The following is a 12,151-nucleotide window of genomic DNA, read 5'->3' on the forward strand; positions in this document are numbered from 1 at the left end:
CGCTGAATGGAGCGGCCGGGGGGATGGATGGGGGAGCGGAGGGCGCTGTGAATGGGGCGGCGGGCCCGCCGGGGGGGGGCGCTGTGGCGCCGCGGCGGCAGCTGGGGCCGCGGCCGTGCACGTGCCGGCGCGGGGGCGGCTCGGTGTCACCTGGCGGCAGCGGTGGCGGCGGGCGGGGCGGCGGCGCGGGCGGGCTATAAAATTGTCCCGCCGCGGCACATGCACACTTCGGGGAAACTTCCTGCCTGGAGTGGCGGCGCCGGCCGCCATGGGAGGCGCGCCCGCTCCCGGCGGCCCCGCTCCGCCCTAGGGCGGGCAGCCCCGCGGCGCAGGGCGGCCGCGACCCCCGCCCCGAGCTGACCCGATCCGCCCCTGCCGGAGGCAGCGCTGGCGAGCGCGCCCGCTCCGCCGGTACCCGGTTGCGCCCTGGGAGGCGGCGGCAGGATGAGAGTGAACGAGAGCGAGCTGAACAGCTCCGTCCTCCCGCGGGACCCGCCGGCCGAGGGCGCCCCGCGCCGCCAGCCCTGGGTGACCTCCACTTTGGCTGCCATCCTCATCTTCACCATCGCGGTGGACCTGCTGGGCAACCTCCTGGTCATCCTCTCCGTCTACCGCAACAAGAAGCTGCGAAACGCGGGTAAGGGGCGGCGGGGAGGCCCGGGGGCGCCGCCCGGGCTGGGGTGGGCGGGGGTCCCGTGGCCCCGGGATGCGGCGCCGTGGCCTCTTCGTCTGCCGCTGAAACTTTCCCCGAGCGCCGAACTCTGGCGCTGGGCTCTTTGCCTCCATCCCCAGCTGGCGGTTATCGGCTGTGACAGATGCCAAGAGCTCCGTCTTTCCTGCCGAGTCGGTAATCGAGCGGGAAAGGGTATTTTTAGCTCCCGCCACTGAATCCTGGTGTTATTTTTAGCTCTCGGCAGTTCCCACCTAGCAAAAGGGAATGGCAAGTAAGTCCGTATTTAAGAATGAAATTCAGACACGGTACCGGGGATGCTGCCTTGGCATACAGTGTGTGTCTGTGCATGCTGGATGCTGTTCTTCTGATTGATTTTCTTTGAGTTACAGAAATGTCTCCAGTAACAAATTCTATGGTTGGAGCTTCAAATCAAGCGAATACGAAGTTATAAACATTGCAGGATTCAGACAATTCCCTCCCCCACCTTTGTTCGCCTCCTACTTACCGTCTAGGTCTTTGGGGAATGGAAAACATCTAACAGAAAACAGCTTTAGACACTTAAAAAAAAAAAATCTCTAATTTTGACAGGATAGAATCTGTGCTGGTCTGTTGAGTAAATCCCTCTTAGTTCATGGATTATTGGTCAGACAGGCAGGAACTTCTTCAGATTCATTCTGCTTTATCATGTCAGACCAGCTGCTGTGCACGTGTACCAAATATGTGCACTCCAAGCCCTATGCATCTTTCATTGAAAAAAACAGGAGCATGGGAAGAGAGCTGTATTGGTAATGAAAGCAGAATTTCACTCCCTGACAACTGAGAAGCTGCTTTTATTTTTTTCACAATTGGGCTGTCAGGGTCTTCATTACTACTGCACTCAGTTCATTAGTCAGTGGTTTAAAATTCATCTGGGGGGGTGAATTTTGAGCCTGGGCTTTGCTCTGAGCTAGCCTAAGGAAGGTATCTTGTGTTGGACTCTGGCAAGCGGTGGCATGCTTGTCTTTCTAAGGTTAATTCAGGTAATTCAAGTGGATTGTCTGCTTCAGTTTCATTCTGCCATAGTGGAGTGCCACACACGGGATCAAAATGAAGAGTAATGGATTTTAATTTTTTCCTCCCTACAGTTGCCAATGAGGTAAATTCTAAAAGCTATAGTATCTTCCCGCTTTCATTGGCAGAAATTTCATTCATGGGAGCTGGCAGGGTAGCACGTGCAATAGCGTGTAATTGAGAGGAGACTCCAACTCCACAAGTCTCAGTGAGCACTTGACTACCCTTGTTCCCCGGACGATTTTTAGATGGAGGGAGAAAGGGTTGAGACAGGCATGTTACTTGGGTTACTCTAGGGGAATGGGTGATATTCTCCTCCTCCTCCTGAATTAATAAATCTGTGGTTTAGCACTTCTGTGGGTAGTTTGCAATATGGACAAGTCTGCTAAACTCTGAAATAAACGTGGTGTCTGTTTTCTGGAGACAAAAGTGAATCCTTGGTTCTATGTATGTGCATACTCTCTGCTGTAGATACCGTGTAATCCCTCCTGAATCTCAACACGTGCTCACTTGCTCACTCTTACTGCATTTCTTGTTCTTGCCTTTTCTGTCATAGTGACTGTTAAGAACTGCAATAAACTGGCAACAGCTAGGCGAATAGAGCATTCTTCTGAACATAAGTTGTTTGAGACTGGAACATGAACTAGATACTGCTTGACTCTCTGAAATTAAGGATTAATTAAAACAAATAGACACTTGGTGCAATGTGGTAAATAGTTTCTAGTCTTGATTTAGGAGAAAAATAGGAGCAAGCTTTTAAAGTTCTTAAGTTTGAGTTTGTTGGTTTTTTTTTTTCTTTAAAATATGGGGGAGAGGGGTTAGTAAATGGATTAAAGGAATCTTTGGAAATAAAACAGGTTTTAAAAAGGTGTTCTAAGTGTTCGCATAACTTTATTTATGTGAGCACCACTATTAAATTGGGCCTTCAGTTAGGAAGGGGTTACTCAGACAAATAAATTTGTAACAGGGAATAAGTATTTAGAAGACCCTGGCCTATAATTTGTAAGTTTGAAGACTAAAGTCTCCCAAGTCTTGTTTATCCTAATGCAGATTATTCAGGAAGAGACATTGACAATAATCTGATTTATACATACATTTATACAACTCATTTGTAACTTGGTAATGCCAAAGGCAGTTATGAGTTTTTACAGAAATGTAATAAGAAAGAAACTTCTACTTTTGCAACAACTTATATTAAGTCTTGCTGGCACATTAATTGAGGAAAAAGGACACAGGATGAAAATTCCACTGGAAAAAGGTCAGGGAGGAACAGAAGATGCCTCCTGAAGAAAATGTATCTCACTGAAGATTTTCTTCCCTCTTTGCAAGAGAGGACTAACAGAAATAAGGAGTATATAACCCTTTCACAAAAAGGTGGATTTGGTGGGGGAAAACATCTTGCATCTCTGTCCTACTCCCTATTATATACATATCTATTGGAAGATACTACAAATTGAACCTGTGGACTTACGATTTAAAAAATGCATTGGGGAATAGTAGGAAGGCCTAGAAAAACCTTCTCAACAAGTGGTGTAACCTTCCTGACAGTCAGAAGGTTAGTAAAAGACACTGATCAAAGCAGAGGAGTCAGTAACTCAAAGAAGTTGGTCTCAGCAAGCGAGGAGTGTCTGATACTACAGACTCCTTCATAGGCACAAGCATGGCTTCAATAGATGCTCTTCTAGACACAGAAGCTGATGATGCAACTGGTAGGATCCTCTTTTATTTAATGTACTTGACTTGTAATAAGTTTAATAGTTCTGGTCTGTTATTTCTTTTATGGTGGCTTGTAATCCAAGAGTTGCCTGACACCAATTCAGTCCTGATGGGAATAGCTGCAATTTAAAGCTGACCTACACAAAGACTGAATTTGGTTTATGATATCTGTAATCTTTTAACTTTGAAACAAAGTTCAAGGGAAACATTCAAGGCATAAGGATTTTAATGACCATATCTCAGTAGCATATTCATGCAGCTTGAACTTTAAACTGTTGTGCTTTCTTTAATAACTAGTTTTTAAAAAGAATGAGAGCAGATTGTTTCAGAAAGAAGTTTTGTGTAAATCCTTGTCTCATTTGCCATTATTAATATTCATAGATCATTCAGCAGATCCACCCTGGGAAGATGCAATTACTATCCATAGGGAAGGTGTATTAAAAAACTCTTGGTACTTTTAACAAGTGGAATTTTTATTTGAAACTGTCAACATCAAATCAGAGCATCTCAGAAAACCGAGGAGCTCATTTAAGTGATTTATGTAATAGTCCACTCAAATGTGGTGATTGCTGGTATCCTTATGCCTTTGTTGTTACCCACACCAAGAAAAACAATGCATCAAGAACAAGGTGAGGGAGCAGTTCTAAGTCTTGGACTGTGGAGATTAGTTTTCTGGTAGTGACATTAAAATGTCAACACACACCTGTTCTTTTTGGTGACAGGCGGATTTGGGTACTCAGTGATTGCAGGACTGGACCATTCTTAAGGTCAATGAAGAAAGTTTTCTTGAATGGTATTACACCTCTTGCTCTTCTTTCTCTTCCTTTTGAAACTGTTCTCTTGGCCTGGCGGGTTGCTTTTTTTCTGGGTTCTTCGTGTGCTGAGGTCCAAAGGTTCCCTGACTACCCCTCCAATAGAATCCAGTGTGAGAAGGGAGGCCCAGCAGTCTCACCCTCACTCCTGTGTGCTAACACTGTCCTGTCTGCTACCACTTGGCCTGGGTTGGGAAAATCCAGGGACTGGTGCCAAGCTGGTGACTAGCGCCTACCAAACCAGGGCAGAAAGCTGCGTTCACCCGCTTCTTGCTGATCTCTGTTCTGTGATAGGTGTATTTGGGTTTTTGTACTTTTTTTCTAATTTTCCACCTCCTTGGCCCAAATGTTTTGTTGCTAAAACTTTGTTACTAGTGAAGAAGGCATAGAGGAAGTTTGACATTGCTGAGGCCCCAGGACAGCAAGATACAGCTAATTTCACTGGGACTGCACACATGCTTAAACTTACCTATGTGTGGTAACTGCTTTTCTGAATGAGATGGCAATGACAAAGGGAAAAAACCCCAATGTTCTATGCTCAATCTGCCTCACCTGCTTTAGATCCCAAGAGTTCTGTGAAGACAGCTCTGTGAGTGCTCAAAAGAATACAATGAACTCAAGGGTAATCTTCAGTAAGGGTAATCTCTCTAAAATCTCTTAAGATCAGTAAAGTCACTCTTGAAAGAACTAAGTAACACAGCTACTTATGTTTTGTTTTTTTTTTTCCCCATTCTTTGCTGAATAGTACAGCTATTCCAGAATTAGGGTTGGGAATCTATCAGTGAGAATTTAATTTTGGAGGCTTTTAAAACTGGCCCTGGGTTTTGATTTAAGCAGTGTAGGAATCTAGTTGTAGAGTGCTCCTCTCTTACTGCATTTTCTAGAATAAAAATTTTTAAATAAGGATGGAGCTGTCTTTTGATATCCAGATTGGAGATATCATCAGCCTTTTCAGAAAAATACTGTTCTTGATGATGTTTTGTTTTTTAGTTTTAAAATTATAATATTAAATGCTCTAGTAAAGATTGTTTTATCTAATAAATGAAACTCCTCTTATGAATTGAGACTAATGAAATCATTCTTTTTGTCACAGGTGAACCGTGGACTTCATTTTGTGCCCTGAGAGACTATGGGTAGTCCGACAAAGACTTGACTCAAGGAAGAGAACTTAGAAGATCAAGTTATAGCACAAATTCAGGGCTCTGATAAAAACTGAGATGTTGATGGCAATGAACATTATTTCAGAAATTAATAACTTCCAGTATTAAATGGTAAGCTGTTTGGGAGAAGGGAAGATATCTAGAGGAGATGCTGAATTTTGCCAATTGTTGAACAGAACTGAGCATAAAAATACAGTTTCAATAAAGTTGTTCCTCAGACTGGTTTTGATTGAATAATTTACTGAATCAAAGGTTTGTTTCAAAGACTTGTTTAAATGATGCTGTGCTGTTAGTGACCCAAAAGAGGTGAGTATTTCAAATAATTAATAATTTATCTTACTAATGTGTCTGTCAAGCTCAGCTATTTATTCTTTTTGCAAGATTCTGCATTTTAAAGTTTTTAGAGACATTGCTTTTTCTAGTTAGCTTCTGCCAGTGGGCAGTGATACTCATATGCTCTACTATTTGCTGTCTCTTTTAGGTCATTTTTTTAGGGGTTTTCCCCTTTCTCATATAGTTTTTTTTTTCATCTTTACTTTTGTCATTAGCAATATCCAATTTGCTTCTGCTCTTATCTCTTTCCTACTTCTTTTCATGCCATCCACTTTTCTTTTATAACATAGATACTTCATGTCTTTCCAGCGGTCAGACATGGTCAGCAAGTCTGGGTTAGTGACAGAAAATGCTGCCAAGAGTAGGCATCCAGTGCTGGGATGGCAGTGTCCATTCTGTTTCCCTGGTGAGGCTTGCTTTCCTAGGGCAGTAAAAACTTTGCAGGGTCAGTTCAATGCTATGCATCACAGTTTAGTTTTGCAAGGTCAGTAAGGACTTGTCCCCCTTGCTGTTGGCAGTTTTTCTTCTAGTCACATCTCTGAGCTGCCTTAAATACCACATTTCCACTCCTGAGAAACAATTACAGACCTTTGTTTCAGGAAGACAGGTGTTACTAGGACTTCCTCAGGATAACAGAACACAAATTGTTAAAGCAAAAAATACTTGCTTACTGAATGAACAAGTAAACATGTTTATTACATCTAATATGCATAGTTAAGTAATGCTTGGGACTATAATACAAATGCTGCTACTAAACAAATCCAGAGTTCTTTCCAGATGTAGCCCTTCTGAAGTCATTGGTGGGGTAACCAAGGTTTCTGCCTTAAATGATAGAAAAAACTGTAACTTCTTACTTTGTTTTTTAAGAATGGATAAAATATGCAAATGAACATCACTTAAATTTGGATGACAAGCATGCTGCAAGTTTCTTAATATTTTCTTTTTTTTTTTTTTTTTTCCCAAACAGCAACTGAAAGTAATCAGCAAAGGTATTTACAGCATTTAGATAGTGACTTCTATAGATTCTAAGTAGCTTTGTGGTAATAACTGACCAGTATGTGTAAAAAGTTTCATGTTTATACTTTTTTTTTTTTTTAATGACGAGGCAGACTTCTTGAAATAAAAATTTTCAGCTTATTCTGTTAATTTATTAATTTTGTAAATTTCCTAATACGGTGCCAGGTTGTATAGATGGATATGCTTTTTTGAAGACCAGCTATTAGACTACTGGTCTTAAAAATTCAGGTCTTGATTCTATCAGAGTGTATGTATATATATATATATATATATATGTATAAAGCTCATCTATGCTTGAGTTGGGTACTTAAATTTGGTTGTTTGGGTTTGGGGCTGGGTGGTGGGTTGGGTTTTCTTGGTGGGGGAGGACTCATCTTTTCCATTGCTAGAATTCCAAAAAAGTCCTTCAATGCTTCATTTGGACTGTCTACCCTCTCCTAAGAACCCCTGTTCTCTAAAATGAGAGAAGATAGAAGCAGTTGATTTTAAACACTTCTGTGTGTGATCAAGCACTAAAATTCTCTAGGCAAACACAGACTAAGCAGCTGGAAGGGTTTCTGATTATTTTTTTCAGTTAACACCTTTAAACTGACTGTTCATCTACCTTTGTTGTGTAAGTTGAACTGGATATGTACTTTTTTCATTTAGGTCTACAGAAACCCCATTCAACCTGATGTGTACATGATATTCTACATCTGGTGCTGAAATACAAGGTCTATTTATATCATATTACCATGGGGTTGTTTGTTTGTTTGTTTGTGGCTTGTTTTTGGCTGCAGATGCAAGGTTAGCAAAACTGATTTATCTTCAGGGAGAGGTTACCAACAGAGGTAGTTTGCCCCTGTGCTGACAGAGGTCAGCTCCATGCCTGGTATTGAGGTCAATGTGATTTCTTCTGTTTCAGCTGTACCAAGTATAATCCTATTGATGTTATGGTGCAGCTGCCAGAACTTTGTTACTTGGCTAGACAACGTGACCAACTCTGTGGAGATGACCCAAAGTGGTGGATGGGCATGAGTACAGGGATCAACTTTGAAAATTGATATCAAATTACACCATGCAGAAATTTCACAAATCTTTGCATTCTGGGAAAAAATTATGAATATTCTTTTTCCCAGTAGTGACTACAGGTTTCATTTTATGTTTCCGTTTTCCAGAATGACTGATGAACATTTTTTGATTCCTTAGTCTACCTTGATTTTTAAGGGCACATTCATCTCCCTGTCTCTATTTGGGAGACAAAAGTATTTTCATTTTCACAAGTCCAGTACAGCTAGGGTTTGACATTTTTTGTAAGGAATACTATGAAAATATGGGAGTGGCATATTATGACGAATCAAAGGTTGCATAAATGCAAATTAATCACTTCAGTTGCATTTTTGTTTCATTTTGGATGAAGAATTAATGGTCTTTAAATAAAAATGTTGATCTATTTTACGTTAATATGCCCTGTGTTAATTACAGTAATTATTTACATTAAAGACATCTCCATATTATCTCTGACAGTGTAATGCTGAGGCTTGCCTTCTGTAATTTGGGCATTGCAGTGTGCTGCAACTAACATGCAGGTTCACATAATTTTATTTTACTTCTTAAAACCTAGGTTCTTCCACACATTCCCATTATCCCATATTACATCTCTGAACCTTCCCTGAATCTCTGTCACTGAATTAGCTCTCACTTAGAACACAGGGTTCAATGGGACCTTTTTGATCATCAAATACAACTTTCAGGTGTTGTAGGAGTTCATGGAAATCCTTTTGAAATCCCCAACTGAAGAAGAGTGTTGATACATTGGAAGGTGGCTCAGTGAGGTTGTAGATGCCGCATTCCTTGAAGTGTTCAAAGCCAGGCTTGGATGATGCTTTGAGCAACCTGGCAAAGTGTAAAGTGTCCCCACCCATAGCAGGGGGTTGGAACTGGATGATCTTTAAGGTTGCTTCCAACCCATTCTATGATTCTCATAATGCCTAAATTCTCATTTGTCTAAATGTATTTTCTGTCAGTTTATATGCTTTTGCTGTTGTACCAATATTACATAGCATTGCTACTCCTGTAATGAGAATAAAAGTATCACCTCTTGATTTTGCTAGTCAAAGAAAGGTTGATATCAAATTCTGTTAGTCTTTTACAAAATAACCTTTTACCCTTTGCAAGAGAGTACCACCTCCAGGAGTATGCCTGATCTCTGGAAATAACTTCCCTAAAAGTGAAATCCTGGTTTTACTGGAATCAATAGCAAATCTCTTACCAAGGTCAGTGCCTGTCTTGCTTCACATTTTATGTCTGCAGTACTTGCTGCCAGTGAGTAAGAAGGCTGCTATACTGCTCATAGCCTTAAACCCAAAGTGTGGTAAGCGGAGAGATCTCCCAGAACTCTGGATTTGAGCAGGATTTTTATTGGTTCACTGATAGTGTTGTAATAAAGTTGAATATAGGTAAGGGCTGTAAGGACCTGACCTATATTTCCTGGGGTGAGTGCATTATAGGAAGCTACTTACAATTTCATGTATAGTAGGTATGCAAGCTACTAAGTCTGAAAATTGATTCTTCAAGAATACACTTGGGAATAAAGAAAATACAAGAGACCACCTATGATTACTACTGCAGTAGTGTCCTTTGTAGAGTTACAAACTGGAATTGTCACTTAGGTCAAGGACTGGTTGTCCTTGTACTAGCATTGACTGGTCAGATCACACAAGTATACTCTTGATATATTTATCCTCTTCTACTTTCTAGGAACTCATTATTCCTTATTGTGTTCTTTAATCAGAGTAAATTGGGGTTTTGCTGCTGTAGCCTCACTGTGCAGATGAGTGGTTCTGTTGTGAATTACATCATTATAGATATGTATAATATTCCTTTGGAAATTTCTCAGTCTGGCTGTCTGTGACCATTAATTTTTCAGTTCTCTTTTGTTGTTTTTTTGTTTGTTTGTTTGTTTTCCCCCCTTGTCTGAAGAACTATACTGTTGAGAATCTCTGCAGTGCTTATAAACCCATCTTATTCTCCGTTCCTGATGAGGTAACACATTCCAACACCCGTCGCTAAGGATTTTCATAGCATTGGCTGTGTCTTGTCTTGGGTATGTACAGAACCACATTATTATTAAATCATATGTAAATACTACTGGCTTACTGTGTTGCAGAAGTTACTCAAATCAAAGGTTGCTTAATTTTGTGTAGTTTGGGTTCATGAATTTACAGATACAGATACATCCAGAAATATCTCCTAATTTGGTGGTTTTTGCAGAAAGGAGCTTTTCATTTAACGTTGTTTTTTTTTTCCTACTCCAACATCTGCTGGCACATTGTAACTCATATTTTTGTGTATTGCTTGTGGATATACACACTCCAGAAATTACAGTTTCTCATACACAGGAGAACAATATTCAGCATTCCTGAGGGGAGGGAGGACAGTAAGCTTTTCCTCTACCTAGACACAGGTGCTGGCTTTAGTTCTTAGGATACATCAGAAGAATTTCCGTGTTTTTGTAGTTCATGGTTTTTGAGACAGCTACCACAGGAATTTTTGTATTGATGAGTGTCATGTGCACATAATCTTCATTGGCCAAGCTCATTCTAACTGTTCTGGATGCAAACTTTCAGGACTACAGAGTTAACAAAATAATCCTCATCAAGCTCAGTAGAAGAGCTTTTCATCTCTGTATACTGGTAAGTATGGAGAAGACAGTAATTTGTGTCTTAGCATATATATCTAATGTCAAGCTCAAAATGCAGTCAGATTTTCTTACTCTTGCAGCAAAGGTTTTTGAAGAATTTTTGGCAAATAATTTGGCTTTTTGTATTTTCACTTACAAATTTGTGTACATACTGTTGTTTTTTGCAGCTCTTCTGATTCCTTTTTCTCTTGCCCATCCAGTGCATCCCACTATTGCAGTGCCTAATAATATTTTCAACTACAAACATTTTATTGTTTGATGGGGAACTGCCTTGATTTTCTAAATTTTTGTGGCATAATACTTGTCTCCTTTGTAGGCAATCTCCAAAAATATTTTGTATTTACCTAACATACCCATTTTTGTTCAATTACTTCTGCATGTTCCTGGGAATTTGTTGTGCTTCTGCTCATCAGACATTGGCACTTTTTCCTTTGGATGATCCATACCCATTGGGTATTATGCTGAAGATGGCATGAAGATGACTGCTCCTGTACTGAAGAGCAACTTTGCCCTAGTCTTGCTAAATTGTTTTCTCCTGATTTTTTTTTTTTTTGTTCTGTTTTCCTTTGTTTTTTCCCCCTTCATTTTTCCACTGAGTATTGATGTCAGGTTTTTTCTGAAAGGCTCTTACTTTAGAGTTGTTATTGACTTGGGTCTCTCCCTCATGGTCTCCTTTACACATTCTGTCAAAACTGGTATTTGTACACTCTGTAAAAGAATTCTGAGGTGCTGCCCTATTCCTAGGGGCATTAGCAATACTATCATTTTAAACAAAGTGCTGCTTTTGTAATTATTCCTGGTAAGAATTTCTAATGCATAATTTGTGACAATCTGGGAGTGATCATACAGTTGTGCCAAGCTTGCACTTGTACCTTGTTAATAATGCTTGCAGCTATTGTTCTCTGCAACGTGACCTACAGATGTGGCTGAATCTTAGAAACATGGACATGCAGAAGTATGAACGGAAAAAATGAGGTGTACAAGATAAGTTTAAGTAACCTAGTGGGTGTAGAATTTGCAATCTGCTTGTTATTGGTTTGTGCTGGGATATCCCATCTGTCACAAGAGTGATGCATCTTTTCATTGCAAGCTTTTTTCATTGCTGGTGGGTGTTTTTGTTTTCCTTTTCTCAAGCTATTGCAGTGGCAGGACTTTGCTGCCAGAATGCTTCCTGGGGTAAAGCTGCCTGAGCACATCTTTCTAGTGCAGACATAACTACCACCAAAGCAGTGAAATGATTTCAAAGATATTTTGCATATATTTAGATATTTGTATTATCTCCTGTCCCCATATTTACTCAGAAAACTTTCTTAATCAAATTCAAATTTCACAGAGATTTCACCTGTTTCTGTCTTTTGAATTGCTGATCATTGGTTGTGGTGACTGGACAGAATGTTTGGTTACTTTACTCAAAACCAAGAAACTTGCTTGTCTTGCAAATAAATCTCCAAATCATGAATTTGCTTGTGTTGTTTTTTGGTCTCTTATACAGGTGTTCCAATGAAGTAAGTGAAATTTTCAGTAGTGACATTGCAAGGTGCTCCAGTTTTATTTAAGCTAATACCTATTCTGAAGACATATTTACCAGCATTATTTTAAGGATTTATTTTGTTGGAACATTTCTACATATTCATTTGATAAGTGCAAATGCAGTATGTGGTCAAATTCTTTTTATAGGAACACGAAATGTTGACTTTTTAGCACACTG

At 40.3% G+C, this 12,151-nt stretch overlaps 1 protein-coding gene across 1 annotated transcript in view; it reads left to right on the top strand.

Annotated features, from left to right (window-relative positions):
• Window positions 1–387: 387 nt before the first annotated feature.
• The window catches only part of MTNR1A (melatonin receptor 1A), a 51,997-nt gene continuing 40,233 nt past the window's right edge, over window positions 388–12,151 (top strand). The window contains exon 1 of the mRNA XM_005517682.2: window positions 388–637. Coding sequence (XP_005517739.2) covers window positions 445–637 — 193 coding nt within the window. The 5' untranslated portion in view covers window positions 388–444. The remainder of the gene's footprint in view (window positions 638–12,151) is intronic.

This window comes from Pseudopodoces humilis, chromosome 6 (genome assembly GCF_049639895.1).
Source record: "Pseudopodoces humilis isolate 2021_Gansu_Grassland_sample_001 chromosome 6, ASM4963989v1, whole genome shotgun sequence".
NCBI classification, from domain to species: domain Eukaryota; kingdom Metazoa; phylum Chordata; class Aves; order Passeriformes; family Paridae; genus Pseudopodoces; species Pseudopodoces humilis.